The sequence below is a fragment of the Meriones unguiculatus genome, chromosome 7 (assembly GCF_030254825.1).
Source record: "Meriones unguiculatus strain TT.TT164.6M chromosome 7, Bangor_MerUng_6.1, whole genome shotgun sequence".
In the NCBI taxonomy this organism is placed as follows: Eukaryota; Metazoa; Chordata; class Mammalia; order Rodentia; family Muridae; genus Meriones; species Meriones unguiculatus.
This window is the reverse complement of record NC_083355.1, coordinates 116325859-116345120: the sequence shown is the minus strand read 5'-3', so window position 1 is coordinate 116345120 and position 19262 is coordinate 116325859. Positions and strand designations below refer to the sequence as shown.

Below are 19262 nucleotides of genomic sequence, written 5' to 3'. Positions count from 1 at the left end.
ACCAGGACAGCCAAGGATACACAGAGAAACCCTGTTTCGAAAAACCAAAAACAAAACAAAACAAAACAAAACTGAAGGCAGTAAGCATCCTGATAATATGGATAACTCACATGGATGGATATCTTTTCATTTCCATGTAAGAAGTCTTAGAAATTAGAAGAAAAAAAAATGATAGAAAAGCAAGAGATCCTGTCCATAAATAAATACGTAAGAAACCCTGTCTCAAAATACATACACATATGTATGTATATATACATTCATACATGGAAAAAAGGGTATAATTTTATAAAGAAGGATTTCTTTATTGCAAGTTACCCTCCTTTATATATTCATTAATTCGTTAACCCATTGAGGCAGGTTTTCTCTGTTGGCCCATAGCTATTCTGGAATCTCTCTATAGACCAGGCTGGCCATCCAAGTGCTGGGATGAAAGGCGTGTGCCGCCATGTGTGGCTGCCCTTCTTTATTTGTCTTTTATATTAAGGGGATTGCTCCTGCCAGCTTAGCTGGTATTTGCTGTAAAATTGTATTTCTTTTTTCTTTTCTTCTATTTTGTTGTTGTTGTTGTTGTGTGTTTGTTTTTTGTCTCACTCTGTAGCCTTGGCTGGCCTGGGACTCAATATGTAGACTAGGCTGGCCTCAAACTCATAGAGATCTGCCTACCTCTGCCTACCTCTGCCTCTGCCTCTGCCTCTGCCTCTGCCACTGAGTATTACAATTAAAGGCAGGTACTACCATGGCGGGCAGCTAGAACACACTGTCTGTTTTTCAGTGTATTTTCTTTCTTTGTTTCATGTGTATGGGTGTTTTGCCTGCATGTGCATCTGTGCAGCATACATGCCTGATGCTTTCTGAGGCAGGAGAGTGTCAATTCCCTGAGACCTGTAGTTGCAGAGAGCTGTGAGCCAACATGGGTGTTGGGGAACTGAACCCAGGATCTCCATAGGAACAGCGAGGGTTTATAACCACAGAGCCATCTATCCAGTCCGCAGTTAAAATACTTCTGATAACAAGTCAATTTCATGCTTGACTATAAATTTCATGCATGAGACTAATTAAAATACAAGAAGCATGAAAAGACTGATTGTATAACTTTTTGTTTCTGTTTTGTTTTGTTTTTGTTTTTCGAAACAGGGTTTCTCTGTGTAGCCTTGGCCCTTCTGGACTCACTTTGTAGACCAGGTTGACCTCAAACTCACAGAGATGCTCCTGCTGCTTGAGTTCTAGGGTTACAGGCACACCCCACCATACCTGGCTTTGTAAAACATTTTTAACTGTAGTAAGTCTTGGATTTTTTTTCTCCTGGTATTTTCCATATGTGTTCAATAAATATGCAAAAAGTGAAGAGTTGGCGGTTGTATTTGTTATTTTTCTCATTACTGTGGAGAAAAAAACAAAAAACAAAACAAAAAAAAAACCAAACAAAAAAAACTAGTTGAGAGCCAAAGAGATGAGTCAGCAGTTTAAAATGCTTGCTCCTCTTCCAGAGGGCCTGAGTTCAGTTACCAGCATGAAGACCAGGTGGCTCACAACCGTTAGAAACTCCAGGTCCAGGAGATCCGGTGCCTCTTCTGCCCTTTGTGAACACGTACACACACACACATATACAATTTTTTTTTTTTTTTTTGAGAAAAAAATTTTTTTGGAAAAAGGCAAAAATCTTTTGGGGGCTGGAGAGACATCTTGGTGGTTAAGAGCACATATTGCTTTTTTAGAGGACCTGAGCCTGCCTGTAACTCTAGTTCCAAGGTATCCAGTGCTGTCTTAGGGCATCCATGAGTACTGCCTCATGTGCATAAACCCACACGGACACATACATACGATTAAAATGTATGTGATGGCACATATTCTAATTCCAACACTTAGAAAGCAAGCAGAGGCAGGAGGATCTCTATGATTTTACTTAGCAAGTTCCAGGCCAGCCAAGGATATATAGCAAAAGACTTTAAAAAAAAAAAAAAAACAAAAAAAAACACACCACAATAATAATGGTGTTGATAATTTTTTTAAATCTGAAAATAACTAAGTTCATTACTCATGCATGAAACTCTCAAAAATGTAAATTAAAAAATGTAGACAATCCAGGAAAGATAGCTGACACAGTTTCTTTTGGCTCCCAGTTCAAGAGGACATGCAGTCCATGGTAGGAGCACTGCCCTGATTGTCATGGCAGGAGGGAGGCATTGCTGGGTCTCAGGAAGCAATGCGGGAATGTGGCTGCTAGCTTTCTTCCTCCTTTTTATTCAGTCTAGAAACCCAGGCCATGGCACAGTGCTTCATTCATTCAGGGTGGGTCTTCCTGCTCTTCCCACCTTAGTTAAAGGTTCGGGAAACCCCCTTTTATAGACACAGAAAGGTGTTTTCATGGGGTTTCTAAATCCAGTTAACAGTGTGGATGAGCTCTCACAGTGGCCTTCATCCTCTCATCTCTTTAGGTGGCCGTCAGACCCAAGAGCAGAGAACTCAGAGAAATGTAACAAATGTACCTGGAGAAAAGCGCACTGAAAATGGGGTAAGTCATGTGAACTGTGGAATTTTTTCTTTTTTTTTTTTTTTTTTTTTGGTATTTGTGAATATTGGTCAGTGAGCACAGGGTCTGTAATTTTAAGTTGTTTTATTTATTTAACATATATTACTTATTTATTTAACATATATGAGTGCTCCATATGTACACCTGCATGCCAGAAGAGGGCATCAGATCCCTGTATAGATGGTTGTGAGCCACCGTGTGGTTGCTGGGAATTGAACTCAGGACCTCAGGAAGAGCAGACAGTGCTCTTAACCATTCTCTCCAGCCCCTTTTGTTACCATTTATTTCTTGCTCACTATGAAACTAACTAATCATTTAACTGTGGGCAAGTGTGTGACCTTTTTAGATGTGGTAAGAACATGGAGTCTGGAGGGAGGTGGGTTTTATTCTGACTACATGACTTACACACTGGCTACATTTGCCACTTGACTTCCCAGATTAGAGCTGTGTTTGTTGTTTCACCTCTGTGGATGTGCAGGTTGACAGTCGCTTAGTCAGAGTGTTTCAGATTTCATAGTTTTTCATAGTATAGGCTTGCATAGGCTTCATTGATTGAATATCCCTAACCCAAGAGTAAGGTTAGAGCTCCGAAAAGTGTTGGATTTTGAACTTTTAGATAAGGGAAACCTAATCTGAATTGCCACTGTCACCTCCTTCTCTTCTTAAGACTTTTTATTATATGTTATTATATTTACAATATATAAATTACATATTAACAATACCATATAGTATTAAAATAAATATGTTATAATATTTATTATGTATATTATATATATGATTTCCCTGCATGTATGTATATTGTGTGTGCATGTATGTATGTACACCATGTGCATGACCAGTGCCCATGGAAGCTGGAAGAGGGCTTTGGATTCCTTGAAACTGAAGTTTCAGATAGTTGTTAACTGCAACCCAGGTTTTCTACAAGAGAAACAAGTGTTCTTAATTGATGAGCCCTCTCTCCAGCCCCAAATCCCTGCTTCTTTGAATTTCTTTGAATCACATGACCTCCATCTTTGTAAAAGAAGGATAGTAGCCTTCTACCCATTCTTCTGTCTTCCCTCTTCCCAAATTCTAAGCAGCAAATAAAAGCAGTATATAACTTATTTTGTCAAGATTGACAGTATTTATATATTTTTTTCTAGTTTTAATTAATTATTCTTTTATGCTTTGTCAGTAGAGTGTTCCAGACTGTAATTCAGTTGACAGAGTGTTTCATCTCTGCCACCACACATACCAAAAATGGCGTCATATGCCTATAACTTAAGCAATGGGAGGTAGTGACAGGAGGGTCATTAGTTCAAGGCCATCTGGGATAGATGAGACACTCTTGAGAGAGAGAGAAGCCAGGCTTGTTGGTATATTTCTTTAAATCCAGTTGTTGAGAGGCAGAAACAAGTGGATCTCTGTGAGTTTGAGGCCAGCATGGTATTCTAATAGAGATCCTGTCCGGGACAGAGAAGCAGAGAGAAGGAAAGGGAGGGATTGAGGAAATAACCCAATTAATGGTAGTTTTGTTAAGTTTCATAGACAGTCACTAGGAAGTCTGTCTTCCTTGACTTTCTGTTGCTGTGACAAGACGACATAATGAAGGCAGCTTATAAAAGAAAAATATTTAGTGGAGGGCTTTCTTACAATTTCAGAGGTTGAATCCATGGTGCTGGAGTGCTAGCTAATTTGATCCACAAATTGGAGGCAGACAAATTGAGACTGGGCCTAGCAATGGCTTTTGAAGGCCACCCCCAGTGACACACCTTCCCTAACAAGGCCACACCTCCTCCAACAGGAACACACTCCCTAATGTATCCCAAAACCTTCACCAGCTAGGGACCAAGCATTCAAATGAACGAGCCTAGGAGGGCCATATTAACTCCCGCAGAGACATGGATCATGGTTTCTAGTTTTTCTTATTAAAAACTGTGTGTGTGTGTAAGCGTGCATGTGTACATATAAGAATTTGTCTGTCAGAAGACAGCTGCAGGTGTTTGTGCTTGCCTTCCCCCTTTGTTGCTCCCTTCTGTTTACTGTTGCATACACCAGGCTAGCAGGCTTTCTAGGACTCTTCTGTCTCATATCTCCGTAGGAGTCCATGGGATTACAGCTGTGCTCTACATAGGGTAGCTTTTATGTGGGTTCCGAGGGTTCAAACTCAGGACCTCACACTTTGTGGCATGTGTTTTAGCCATCAAACCATCTCCCCAGCCCCATATTTTTTTTTTTCTATTTGGTTTCAATGTCATATTCCTTGTGGGACTCAGAGAAATGCTGATGTTAAGGTTGGGCATTCCTCTTCCTTGCACTCCAGTCTCTAAAGATCATTTCACATATCCTCATCTGACATATTTTTTACTCGAAATCCAGAAGAATTGTGCAGAGAGCTCTTAACTGTTTCAGGACATCAGTCTATTTCTCTCTCTGTCTCTCTCAGTGTGTGTGTATCTATATGTCTATGTGTCTGTGTGTATGTCTATCTATCTGTCTCTCTCTCTCTTTCATTTATCCTTACCCTACTTTTATGACAAGGCCTCACAGTATCCCAGGCTTTACTCAGACTTGCTGTGTAGCTGAGGATGACCTTCACCATCTGATCTTCTTGTCTTCACTTCCTGAGTGCTGGTATTACAGCCTGTTCCACTCTTGACTTCTCTTACTCTAAGATTTCTTGACACAGCTACATGTGGCAGCACATGCCTATATTTCAAGCAGCTGGGAAGTAGAAGGAAGATTGCTGTGAGTTCAGGGTCATCCTTGGCTACATAGTGAGACTGTCTCAAATGGATGGGTGGATGGATGCATAGTGGACTTTTCTTTTTTTTTTTTTTGAGACAGGGTTTCTCCATATAACCCTGGCTATCTCAAACTCACAGAGATCCATGTGCCTCTGCCTCCTGAGTGCTGGAATTCCAGGAGTAACATATCACACCTAGCTGCTTGGTGGGATTGGTGATGGTGTAAAAGGATGTAAAGCAGACCTTATGTGACTGTTCCTGTCCCTGCTGGAAACAACTTCCAGGATACGGGCATATGTCACAGTAAGAACTCAGAGTTAACAGCACAGTTTTGAAATTGGTGTGTGGGTAGGCATGGGCGTGCATGTTCGTGTATATGCTACAAGAATGTGTGAATACATAAAGGCCAGAGGACAACTTGGGGAGCCAGTTTTTTTAATTAATTTATTTATTATGGATACAATATCTGCGTGTATGCCTTCACATCAGGAGAGGACATCAGATCTCATTATAGATGGCTGTGAGCCACCATGTGGGTGCTGGGAATTGAACTCAGGACCTCTGGAAGAGCAGCCAGTGCTCTTAACCTCTGAGCCATCTCTCCAGCCCCGGGGAGCCAGTTTTATGTGTCCACCTTGTGGGTCTCAGAGGGTGAACTCAGGTTGTCAGTCTTGGTGACAAGCATCCTTACCTGTTGAGACATCTCAACATCTCTGAAAGTTCTTTTGAATTTTAAGATTTGCTGTGATCTGAGCTTCAGGGATGGTAATGTAAGATGGATGATAGATAGAGGTGCTCAGAAGACCAGTATTCCTAATATATAACAAAGGGAGAAGGCTAGTTTGTGTAGGTTTGTGATCTTTTTTTCCTTGATACAATTGTTAAGAGCAACAAGATTTTTTAATAAATTTATTCATTTATTCATTTTACATTCTGATCATAGCCCCCTCCCTTCCCTTCTCCTGGTTCCGCCCTCCTGCCCTCTTCCCCCTTTCTTCTTTCCCGTCTCCTCAGAAAAGGTGTGCTCCCCCGCCAACAAACCCACCCCAGCCCATCAAGTTGCATCTGGATTCAGTACATCAAGACCAACGATTTTTAGGCCTGAAACCAAAATTAAAAGTGTGTTTATGGGGCTGGAGTGATGGCTCAGCAGCTTAGTGCAATGGCTCCTTTTCCAGAGTACCTAGGTTTAATCTTAGCCACAACCTGCATGTAGTCTAACAGCCATCTCTAACTCCAGTTCCAGGGATCCACCACCCTCTTCAGGCTTTAGAGGGAACTGCATTCATGTGGTGCACAGACATACAGGCAGACAAAACACTCTAAAACGAACCTTTGTTAAAAAGTGTGTTTGTACCATTTATAAGAGCTTGTAATTAGAGGAGAGTCAGAGAACCTGTCTAGAGGACTAACTGCTAAAAGCATAACATCAAAGATGTTTTGGTGTATTTTATAGCATGTACACCTGCCTTTTAATCCTCTAATGCATTGCCTTGTAAAGTACTTTACTGTCTCCAAAGCACTTGTACATGCATTTTTTAAATTAACAAGATATTAGAAGTATTTTCCCCATAATTTATATGTCAGTCCTGGATGGAACAATTGCATATTAAGTGCTCTGCCTTGTGAACTGAGACGAGAAAGAGCAGATCAGGTAGCAGCTGTGAGGGAGAGCTGGTGTGTGGGTTGGAGCAAGACAGAATGCTGAACTAGTGTGGGTCGTGCCCATTAGCAGCTGCTCAAGCAAGGGCTAGGGAAGTTCTGCTCTCTATAGACTGTAAGTCAACAAGGCAGGTGGGTCTAGGTGGTGGCTTGACTGTGCTGTAAAGATCTTAATTTACTCTCTGTTGTGTGTCCTGTGTGGGGTTCCAAAGGCCATGGGTTCTTTGCTTCGATAGAAGTGCTCACAGGTATGATTTTCTATTTTGAAAGGACAGAGTCCATCAAAAAGTGTTCTTTGGTAGAGTCCTGGAAGCCCTTCGTCTTGTTTACTTGTCCTGCCTAGATGTTCAGCATGCTGCAAGGCCAGTAGATTGTGTTTTCTTCCAACTATTAAAGGTTTAGTGCATATTTCAGTCTAATACCTATTTTAAGTTAATTTTTGTGTATGGTATAAGGTAGAAATCCAAATTCATTCTTTTGCATTTTTTATCATTTGTTAAATACATATTGTCCTTTCACCTAAATTGCCCTGACACTTTTGATCAGTTGAATACAAATGTCAAGATTGACTTTTGAAAGCAGTTACTAATGTGATAACTCAGTCATCATTTTTCATGTAGTACCAAGGACTCAATTGTGCTTGTCAGATAACAGCTGTCTAGGGAAAAAAAAAATCTAGATGTTAGCTACTATAGCAAAAACATGGAAGGGTCAGGCCAGGATTTACCTGCTTCTAAGACAGGTGAAGGCTTAGTCTGCCTTGTGTAGATATTTCATCTGCTTGCCAGCAATTCATGTCACAGTCCCATGGCAGCCCTGTGACTGGGATGCTCATCCAGGGTCACTTATGGCTCAGCCTTTTCTCAGATACCATCTGGTCTCTTGCTGTTTTTGTCTAGTTGCTGTGTGCGCCTCTCAGACCTACTTTGTGTTGAATATTATATGATATCAGAAACCTCTTTACTTTCATTTAGTGACATTTGGGATTAGGAATAAATAATCCTCCATTTTTGAGTGAGGCTGTGTAAATTTATTTTGACTTTGTCAAACTTACTGATTCTGAGGATTAGCATTTATTAATAATTCTACAAAGTTCTCTATAGATATTTATCTTCCTCTTTTTGTTGGATCTCAATTAGATACCTGTCCTGTTTTGTTTTCCTTATCTCTTAAATTGCCTTTGCTTTGTGTTGTGTTCTGCATTCCTTAATAAAGAGACATTTTCCAGCCGATGAATTTGTCTTCTGCCATATCTGTCTGGTTGCTTAGTACAGATAAGGTGGTCTTAATATTTGTTATGAAAAAAGAAGGCAAAGTCTGTGAGGAAATACTTGAGAATCATATGCTTGATAAATAACTTATGTGAATAACTTATGACAGGATATATGAACTCTGAAAACAGTATTTTTTATTCATGTTTTTCTATTTATTTAAAATTTTATACAATATATTTTGAGCATGTTTTTCTCCTCCCCCAACTCCTCCCAGATCCTACCCACCTAACTTTGTGTTCTCTCAACAAACAAAAAACCATAAAAAAATGAGAAAAAAAAGACAAAATCAAACAAAAAGTACACACACACACAGCAACAATAACACAAAATAAAAGTAACGTTCATTTTGTGTTTGGAGCATGGGACCTTCCCTGGAGAGTTGTTGCTATGCCTAGTGGGACTCCATTGGAGAAAAATGGATTTTCCATTTGCCAGTAGTTATCAATTGCAAATAGCTTCTTGTTTAGGGGGAAATTACCCAATTTTAAAAAATTGAGCATGGCTTCACCAAATGGGATTCATGAATGCCCTGTTAAGTACATTGAATTGTGTGCAACATCATTAATGTTCAGGAGAATACAAACTGAAATCATTTGAACATACGATGCTAGAAGACTGATAGAGTGAGATCTGGCAGAGAGGAGAGGCAGGAACTCTGATGCACTGCGAGATGGGACTGCAGATGCAATCTGCAAAGCAGCCTGGCAGCTGGGAACTTAAATGTCAGTCTGCCATATAAGCAACATTCTGGTCCTGAGAGAAGCAAATCTTTGTGCAGACTTGTGTGTGAATGTCTACAGCAGCTGCTAGAGCCATATCTCAGAGGGGCAAAGCCTGAGGGCAGATGCAAGCTTTGCTTTTCTTTTGTTACCCAAGGTTATGCTTTCTGTAGGGTGTTGTCTTTTACCAGGGAAGCTTCTAAGAATGGCAAAATGCCCATACACATCAAATAAGTTAATTAAAATTTAAAATAAGGCTGGAGAGGTGTCTCCCTGCTCTTCTGAAGGTCCTGAGTTCAGTTCCCAGAATGGTAGCTCACAACTGTCAGAGGCTGTCTTCTGTTGTGCAGATAGATGTACATGCAGACAAAGTACCCATATAAATAAAGAAATATTTTTAAATTTTAAAGTAAACATGTTCAATTTTAAATTTAGATGTTACCATGAGTGTAGCTCAGGATGTCCTGTCAGCCTTGATTTTGGAAGCAGTCACTCGCCTCAGTACTTTGCTTTTGGTTCTCATTAGAGTCAACATGTATGTTTTTGTTTGTTTGTTTGTTTGTTTTTGGTAGGGTCTTTTTATGTGGTTCTGGCTGTCATGGAATGACTCATAGAGCTCTGTCTGCTGGAATTACAGGTGTATATCACTATGCCTGTGTGTCTCTCTTGCGCTCTCTCTTTCTTTTTATATATTTCTTTGTTTTATAAGTGTTTTGCATGAATGTATATCTGTACACCACATGTGTGCTTGGTGCCCATGGAAGCCAGAAAAGGGCATCAGATCCTCTGGAACTGGAGTTATACAGACAGTTGTGAGCCACCCATGTGAGCATTGAATCCAGGTCTTCTATAAAAACAATTTCAATTTCTGAGCCATCTCTTCAGTCCCTCTTGTGTTTGTCTTTTATTGTGAGCTCTCCATACAAAAAATGTATAAAATGTGCAGTTTAAAGAATTACTCAGAGGTTCTTAGAATTCATTACAAAAATCAGGCTTAGAATTTCTTTACTTTATTCTTTTTAACCAATTCTATGCCATTTGTTCTAGCTTTGCAAACATTAAAGCAAGATGTTTGGTGAGGTAATTTTTTAAAACTGGGTTCACAGGTTCTTTTTAGAGTTAGAAATATAAACAGATCACAGTAGTCTAAAGAATATAATAAAAGTAGAGCAAGGTACCAAAGTAAGCTGTGGCTCAGTTAGCTTCATTAGGGACATTGTCAAAGGTTGTCAGAGGGAGCAGTCAGAGGTTTCTGGAGAGATGTGGGGGAGAAGTGATTATTTGGTACTGGAAGAATTTAAAACTGGGGTGTAGGTGTACCAACTGTGGGGACAGTTAGAGCTCACTCGAGCTTAGATTAAATCTTTTTGAGACAGGTTCCTGTTATTGTCCAGGGGTCTTGATTGGGTTTGTCTTCTTTACCAGTTAAAAAGTAAAAGACAGGAAAAATCTCAAATACAACATAGAGCAGCAGAGGGAGGAAAGCAGGAGGACGTAGGTATAAAACCTCAAAGCCAGTGTTGTACTTCCTCAAGCACACCCGGTATACAGACTTGAATGTGTGCGCAGTGCGTGGAGCACATCTGATAGCATTCGTCTTGCACAGGGCGGAACTTGGTGAGCCATGTTCTGTGTGATGGGTTAAGAGCATGTGCTGTCTGCATTGCCTTCTTAAACTGTGTGCTTCTGCTTGCTCTCCCATCTGTAAGGTGGAGTGCCCTGGCGCCTGCCTGATGGTCATGGTGAGGCTGTGTGGGAAGGGTGTGTGCCTGTTGTCATGCTCTGCTTCCTTTTCATGTCCGAGCCATATGCCCTGTTCTCTGTCAGGTAGCAGGCCATACAGAGGGCTTTAATGAACATTGCATTTAAGAGCTATTTGTACTTAGCTTTCATCTAGTGACAGTGAAATGGTTTTGTTTTTTTCTTGTCATCTATGTGTTTATTTTTTGAATGCTTGTCCTTAAATGTTGGCAGCCTCATTTGTTCAAATATACCTGTTAAATCCCTACTCAAAACAGAGGAATTGCAGTTGTGCACGTCTGGAAATGGTCATGTAATGTTTTTTTTTATTAAGACTAATATCTGAGATTTATGCATTAGAAAATTGTATTTAGGAAAAATTATAACTGATATTTACCTTTAATAAAAGTGGTCTCCAGGTAAGAGAAGTTCTTGTGAAGAAGTTCCTATTCTTCTAACTTCTAGTGACCCTCTCTAAAACCAAGCTGTGTGGTGAGTCTGATGCGAGAGAAAGGTAATTATGCAGAGGGACGCACACACCGAGTACTTTTTGTTCTCCACAGGTTGGGAATGCACGTGTTGAACTTACTCTCTCAGAACTTCAGGATATGGCGGCCAGGCAGCAGCAGCAAATTGAAAATCAACAGCAAATGCTGGTTGCCAAGGTACGTTCAAAAGAAACATCATTCACATCATTCACAATGTGTATTTTCAACTGGCTGTTGAGACGGGGATTGCCTTCATGGGTGGTAAGATGCGCTGCCAGGGAAGTGCAGAGCAGTGCGTATATGGTGCATCCTGTAATGGCACATGTGCCCGAATCTTCATGATGTTGGAGTTGCGTCAGAGCAAGAACCCTCAGTCCTTGGTACACATCTCATTACAGAACGGGAAATGGCTGAGTAACCAAATAACAGACAGAATGTGAAAGAGAAGACATTTCCCACTGTTATTCCCAAGTCCCCTTGGTGTGATCTGGGCCATATAGTAGGTTTTACTGTCTTAGAGGAGACTGGCAATCTGATGAAAGCTGTGGTGGGGCTCTGGAAGAGTGAGAGCCAGTTAACAAACGGCCTTTCCAAGCGCTGCTCCACACTGAGCATGGTTAGGGCCCTTGTACACTCCAAGTTCTGCTTTTTGGGGTAAACCCCTGACAGCACATTTGGGAATCTTTCTAAACCATGGTTTAGTCCTGCTTGATAGTCAGCTAGAAATAATCAGAGCTACTACCCATCCCTCATTATTCATGCTGTGAAATGTCTTAAAATGTTTTGAATCTGCTTTAAAGAAAGCCTCTGAACAGTCTAACTTGGCTTATTATCCTTTGTGGTTTTTTTTTTTTCTTTTGCGTGTGGGTCTTTAGGCATTTATGTGTGGGTGGCACGTGTGTCATGGTACAGGTGTCAGGGAGAGGACAGGTTCTTAGAGGTGGCTCTCTCCTTCCACCATGTGGGTCCCAGGAGAGGCCCTCAGGTCTGGACTTGGTGGTGAGTGCCTTTACCCAACTGGTTTGCCTGATTGTCCTCTCTGTAGAGAGAGTTACTCAATCACCAAGTAACTAATCTAGTAGTTTTCATTTACTGAATATGCAGGTCACTGTTCTGACTGCTTTTATGTAAATGAGAATTTGTTGGACTTGTCTTGAAAAGTTGTCTCATTAGCCCAACAAGGTGGCTCATCCTGATGACCTGAGTTCCATTCCTGCGACTCACATGGTAGAAGGAAAGAACCAGTGCCTGTGGGCTGTCCCCTGACCTTCACGTGCGCGTCATGGCACACTGTACCCACCCACTTAAAATCACGCACATTTTTAAAAAGTTGTCTCAAACTTATTGGGCCTCAAGAAGGTATTGTAGAGACAGAGAGAACTCCGTGGTTAAAAGTAATAGCTGCTTTTCCAGAGGACCTAAGTTTAGTTCCCAGCATCCATATCAGGCAGCTCACAACTACATGACTCCAGCTCCAGACACCCTTTTCTGGCCTCTGTGGGCTGTTGTACCCAGGTGGCATACACACACACACTCTCTCTCTAACATGTAATGAAGACAGCTTTGTAGATACTTTCTGCAGTATAAATCGCAAGTCAATGTTCAATCTGAGATGCCTGAGCATGAATTTCTGCACCTTAGTGTGGTCTGTCATGCCTGTGGGATCATGTGTGGTCCTCCTCCTCTTGACGCACTTTATGTGCACAGATGGAACCACAAATACACTTTGAGGTATGTTTTCACATGAGGAAGAGAAAAATTGTTGGAGAGTGATGTGTGTATTTTATTTTAGGATTGTCCTATTAAAATGTTTCCCATTTAGACACTAATCGTGACTAAAGCACACAGTCCTTTGATTGCCTAGTATGAGTGGCAGATTGGTGGTTCATCTAGTGATTACTTTCCAAATTGAACACGCTGCTGTGTAGGAAATTGAGTGTGGGATCCTTGGAAGTACTTTGTAGTATCTGCAGCCTGTGCAGACAGCAGGAAGCAAGGCTGGTAGGACTTGACAGATATGATGGTATCTGGGGAAAAGACATAGGTTCCTTGCTGTGACCTTTCAGCAGAGGTGCCAGCATGATCAGTGCATGCAGCCAGCTCTGCCGTAAGAATCTCCAAACTGAGACTGTCTCATGCAGATGGATATCCAGGAATGCCAGTCTGGTCTGACGTATGTGGAATCCCTACAGTGTTGTTCAGTGTTCATTAATAGGCAGTGTTGTAGGGTACATTCGGTTTATTTACCCTTAATGTATAAAGGTAATCAAGTTTCTACTTGCAAAGTTTAGATTTTTCGTTCTTTATTAGGAACAGCGTTTACATTTTCTGAAGCAACAGGAGCGTCGCCAGCAGCAATCCATTTCTGAAAATGAAAAGCTTCAGAAATTGAAAGAGCGAGTTGAAGCCCAGGAAAACAAGCTGAAGAAGATTCGTGCCATGAGAGGACAAGTTGACTACAGCAAAATTATGAACGGCAATCTGTGTATGTGCCTACAGCCCAAGTGCCCACATGCCCAGGCTAAGCCAAATCAGACAGGCCAGTTGCCTGGCGGTTCCAGGCACAAATCCAAATGGCATGTTGCATGTTCTAACACTTTACTCTCACCTGCAGCAAAGAGGACAGAGTTCATTAAGTTAACTGGGTTTTTAAATTATATAGTCTTCTCAAAAAAAAAAAAACAACAAAAAACAAAAAACTAATGAAGTCTGAATGAGGTTGAGTTCTAGTATGGTATTGTTTGAATTCAATTTCCTGGATTTTTAGAAAATATAAACTTAATTATGCATTTTATAGGGTACAATGTAGTAATTTGTGTATTGGTTAATCAGGAGGTTCACATTTCTCTTTCCTTGAGCTTAAACTTTTGATAAATTTATGGTGAGTTTTACATATTTATGACATGCAGTTTGTTTTGGAATAGCTCTGGACACTTCTGTTATGGTAGTGACATCAGCCCTTTGGATTGGTGTCAGGCTGCTCCAGAGGCTATAATGAATAGTCTGGTTTTGTTTAACTACTTAAATTTTATCCATACATTAAGGTGACAGTACAGCCAGGTATGGTGACTCATACCTGTAATCCCAGCCCTTGAAAGGCAGAGACTATGGAGTAAGGCCTCGTCTTAACAAATGGTCAGTAACATCATACAGGTGCTTCTTTTGCTTCTGTGTGAACTTTGGTTTTGTTTGTTTGTCCATTCAGCTAATGCCTGTTTAATATTAGAGCAATGGGTAAGACCTTCACATCAAAGCTTCTCTCATTCTCTCTGAGATTCTGACGTACCTTGGCCAAACTAGCTTTTGAATTGCTATCTCTACAGGATATTCAGTAACTAATACAAGCATAGTTACTGGCTTTGTGAATGGTCACACCACAGATTTCAAAGCCTGTTGGTGTGTTTTGGAGCTGGGTAGGCCGGAACACCTACCTAGCAAATGTAAGACTCAGGGTTTCTCCATCCCCAGCTCTTGGAAGAAAAAAACTGTTTGGGGTTATGCATGCATTTTATCTTTTTTATCTCATTTTTATGCATACACTTTAATCCCAGGCTAGGACTAAAAAGTGCCAGAATTGAGTGTAATGTATAGAAATGAAGAAGAATATGTTTTTTAAATGACCATTTTCCTTTTTTTGGTAATTATAGCTGCTGAGATAGAAAGGTTCAGTGCCATGTTCCAAGAAAAGAAGCAGGAAGTTCAGACTGCAATCTTACGAGTTGATCAGCTTAGTCAGCAACTAGAAGATTTAAAAAAAGGAAAACTGAATGGGTTCCAGTCATACAATGGCAAGCTGACAGGACCAGCAGCTGTGGAGTTAAAACGATTATACCAAGAGCTACAGGTAATTGTCTGGGTCTGGGGCCTGGTTAAATACAGATATTCTCTTTCTGGCTTTCTCCTTGGTATGTAACAGATATTCAGAACCTGGAAACAAATTTATAGATTCTAATTTAATAGTAGGTCTGACCTCATCTGTATGTAAATGCCTCCAAAAGGTTTCACTCCAAATACCTTCTCAGTGCAGTTTAGGGCTTACTTAGGGAGACTGAATATTCAAATTTCATCTTTTGGGCTTGGAGAGATGTCTCAGAGCTCTTAAACACTTACGGTTTTTGCAGAAGACTTAAGTTCAGTTTCTAGCAGCATGTGGTGGCTCACACACATGTGTAACTCCAGTTCCAGGGAAACTGATACCTTCTGCTCTGCAGGCATTGCACACACGTAATGCACGTACATACATGCAAATCAAAACACTCATACACATACAATAAAATATGTAAATCTAAAAAAGCTGCCTGCCATTCAACAGTTGACTTTTCAGGCCAGGGGCAGGTTTTTTGATTTTTATTAGCCTGTGCTAAAAAAAAGGACTGGGTCATTTTATGAGCACATTTCAGTGTAGACCCTCAGGTCATCCCCGTCCCTTTACATTTTTAAGCAGCTGTTCAGTGTGCAGGGCGTGTGTCTGGTGAGACGTACTCTAAGGAAGCTATTTGAGTGAAGTAGCTTTAGGGTACGTGTGTTCTGGTGAGATGTACTCTAAGGAAGCTATTTGAGTGAAGTAGCTTTAGGGTATGTGTTCTGGTGAGATGTACTCTAAGGAAGCTATTTGAGTGAAGTAGCTTTTTGGTCTGCTTTTAGTTTTTAGTGTTCTGCCTCCTGTCCAGTGTAAATATACAAATAGGATTGTGAGTATGCAAGTATGTGTGCTGCTGCTATGGGCTCATAAGAAGTTTATCAAAATAATTGCCTAGCCTTCTACAGTGGGTAGATCCTGATGGTCTCTAGTTTCTATTTCTTTTTTTTTTTTTTTAATATCATTCTAGGAAACAGTGAGATGGCTCAGTGGTTAAGAGCACTTGCTATACTTTCAGACACCAGAGTCAGGCAACTAACAGTGGCCTGTAGTTCCAGCTCCAGGGATCTGACACTGCCTCTTTTGGCTTCAGAAGGAACCCACACATACATGGCATAAACACACACAAATTAGATAGATAGATAGATAGATAGATAGATAGATAGATAGATAGATAGATGCCAGTTACAGCTCAGTAAAGTGAGTGCTGTATTTGGAATCTAGGCTTATGTTTGTGACCTTCTAGTTACTTCCATAGTTAAGTTTCCTCATTTAGTGGCCTGAGGTTTGCCTCCTGGATTCTGATAGAGCTGCTGCAGGGGCTACCCCAGGCCTCTAAGCTTGGTCTCATAGGGCACTGTTGGCCCTTGTCCTATATGTATTTTGAAGAGGATGTTTGTTCTATCTTTGTTCCATACGAACTCTATTGGCCAATCTGTATACATAGCAAGATCCTATCTCAAAAAACAAAGACTGGGGATGTTGGCCAGTGTGGAGTTCCTGCCCACCATTATTTAAGAGGCCCTGGGTTCAGGCTCCTGCACCAGAACTCAGGCAAACAAAAGCTGCTTCTGTACTGGTTTCCCCTGTGCTGTACCTGCTCACAGCTGACAGGCCATCTCTGCAAACACATCCAAATGCAAAGCTCAAGTTTCTTCCCTCCAGTCCCTTTTCTTTCTTTCCTCTCCTTGGAAATGAGAGTTTGACCTTTTCTTTATTCCCTCCCTCCCTTCCTTTCTTCTTTTTTGGTTTTTGAGACAGGGTTTCTCTGTGTAGCCCTAGCTGTCCTGGAACTTACTCTGTAGACCAGGCTGGCCTCAAACTCAGAGATCTTCCTGCCTCTGCCTCCCAAGTCCTGGAATTAAAGGCATGCACTACCATGCCTAGCTAAGACTTTGACCTCTTAACTAATATAAATATAGTTTTTACTTTAATAATGGGCAAACATTCAATCCATAAGTTCTGTTTTCTGAAACAGAAAACAACAGGTCTTGTTGTTGCAAAAACACAATAAATATCAAAAGACACAGAGTCTTCTGGTTCTAGATCCTGCAAGGTTGTGGGAGGCTTGCTCTGCCAGAAATCAAAACGTAGAATTGAGTATTCTTCAAAGCAGAAATACAAACTGTCATTTCTGACACCTCTTTTCTCTAATATCCATAACTGCGTATCAGAACAACTGAACTAAGTCAAAACAGCCCAACAAGAAACAGAAAATACGGGCTGGAGAGATAAGTGAGTGGTTGGGAGCACTGGCTGCTCTTCCAGGGAACTGGGGTTCAGTTCCCAGTGCCCACATAGCAGCTCACTGTCTGTAGCTTCAGTTCCAGAGGATTTGACACCCTCACATAAACATACATGCAGGCAGAACACCATTGCACATAAAATAAAAATAAATAAAAAATGTTTTAAAAAGAAACAAAATACTAAGTTGAGATCTGAGATTGTCATGTAAACCATTCCTTGTTGTCCCTTATTCTGGCACACTGATAAAGGGCTTGCTTCACTGCAGCAACTGTTGTATTTATCACTAGCCATGAATTTTGGAATTAGTTACTATGCATTTGTAATGTAGGGCCATTATAGAAGTAGCCTGGCCATCACATTCCAGAGGTCACATCTGCATTTACAAATAGAGTGTTCATTATCTGCATACGTACACCTGTCAGTGACGACATGACACAGATGCACCCTAACATTCAGCATCTGGTGTTACGAGAGGGATGTATTATAGTCACTTTTATTTGAGTGATTTTATATAACAAAATCTTTTTGGGGATGTATTGATTTTTTTTTTTTTTTTTTTTGGAGACAGGATTTTTCTGTGTTCCTGACTATCCTGGAACACTCACTGTAGACCAGGCTGGCCTTGAACTCACAGAGATCTGCCTGCCTCTGTCTCTCAAGAGCTAGGATTAAAGGGTTGTGCTACCACTGCCTGGCCCTTGTATAACAAAATCAATCCAAAGGAGACTTTCAAATGCACATTCAGTACATTACAGACAGTATAGTACAGTGTATTCTGGCATAGCATACTACAGAGTACATCACAGTTCATGTACAGTCTATTAAGACAGTAAGGGTTTCTTGAGAGTGGGTTTCCTATGCTCCAAGTGGGCCCTGAGCTTAGCGTGCATGTAGTCAAGTCTAGCCTGAAATTCCAGATCCTCCTGCTGTTTAGACTGCAGGCCTGAGCCACCTTCCGCAGCTTATTCATTATCACTTTAACTTGGTGCTTCCATTTGGTCTCAGAGACTCTTTTTGGGTCAGTGATCCAAGTTTTTGAAAAACAAACGAGGAGTGGTTTTTGTTGTTGTTGTTCTTAAATTTGGAAACAGTACCTCCCTGTGTACCCCTGCCTGGCTGGAACTCCCAGAGATCCACTGCTTCTGCCTCCAGAGTGCTCGGATTAAAGGTGTGAGCCTCCACATGCAACTACTGTACCTGACCAGCTGCTTTCTAGATGCTTTTGTCCACTTTGTGGAGATCACACTTTTTTAAAAGCCTTTGCTGTTTGGATTCATGGCGCCTGAACACCTTGGGGCTGTGTGGATGACCACCATGCTGTAACCAGGGCACTCTGGCCCTGAAGAGACATAAGTGTCTTGATTCACGTAAGACCCCACCTACTAGAAAGCTAACAGGATGTAATTAATACAGCTGTTAATTGTACTCTCTACTTTGCAGATTCGGAACCAACTTAACCAGGAACAGAATTCCAAGCTCCAGCAGCAGAAGGAGCTCTTGAACAAGCGCAACATGGAAGTGGCCATGATGGACAAGCGGATCAGCGAGCTTCGTGAACGCCTTTATGGAAAGAAAATCCAGGCATGTGAAATGCGAATGGCTGTGAGCTAAACTGCTATTAGTGCGTCATCTAACAGTTCAGTTGTTACTAGACCTGCTGGTACGCACTGAATCTCAATGCTTAGGAGGCAGAGGCAGGAGATTTGTAAGGTAGGGACCAGTCTGGGCTACAAAAGGAGATCATGTCTCAACAACAAAAATCCTGGACAAAATGCTATATAGAGTTATAGTTTCCAAAATATTTGCTATTCTAAATTTCAAAGGTAGTAAATACTTGGAGCAAAAACTGAAATAGTACAGGAACATTGACAGGGAAATAAAGCAGTTTTCCCCCTGTTCTCCAGAGCTTACAATTGCTAATGGGTCTAGTCTTTTGCTTAATTCATATACAAAAGTGTAGAAGAATTTAGACTATTAAATGAAAATGGGATTACAGCAAGTACATTATTCAGACACT

The 19262-nt window shown here is 40.9% G+C and overlaps 1 protein-coding gene across 4 annotated transcripts in view; it reads left to right on the top strand.

The window, feature by feature from the left end:
• Ppp1r13b (protein phosphatase 1 regulatory subunit 13B) overlaps nucleotides 1-19262 on the top strand; it is a 69449-nt gene that overhangs the window by 36950 nt on the left and 13237 nt on the right. For all 4 annotated transcript variants that reach the window (XM_060388225.1, XM_060388224.1, XM_021655991.2 and 1 more), the window contains exons 4-8: nucleotides 2436-2512; nucleotides 11215-11316; nucleotides 13450-13624; nucleotides 14787-14983; nucleotides 18686-18826. In XM_060388225.1, coding sequence (XP_060244208.1) covers nucleotides 2436-2512; nucleotides 11215-11316; nucleotides 13450-13624; nucleotides 14787-14983; nucleotides 18686-18826 — 692 coding nt within the window. The remainder of the gene's footprint in view (nucleotides 1-2435; nucleotides 2513-11214; nucleotides 11317-13449; nucleotides 13625-14786; nucleotides 14984-18685; nucleotides 18827-19262) is intronic.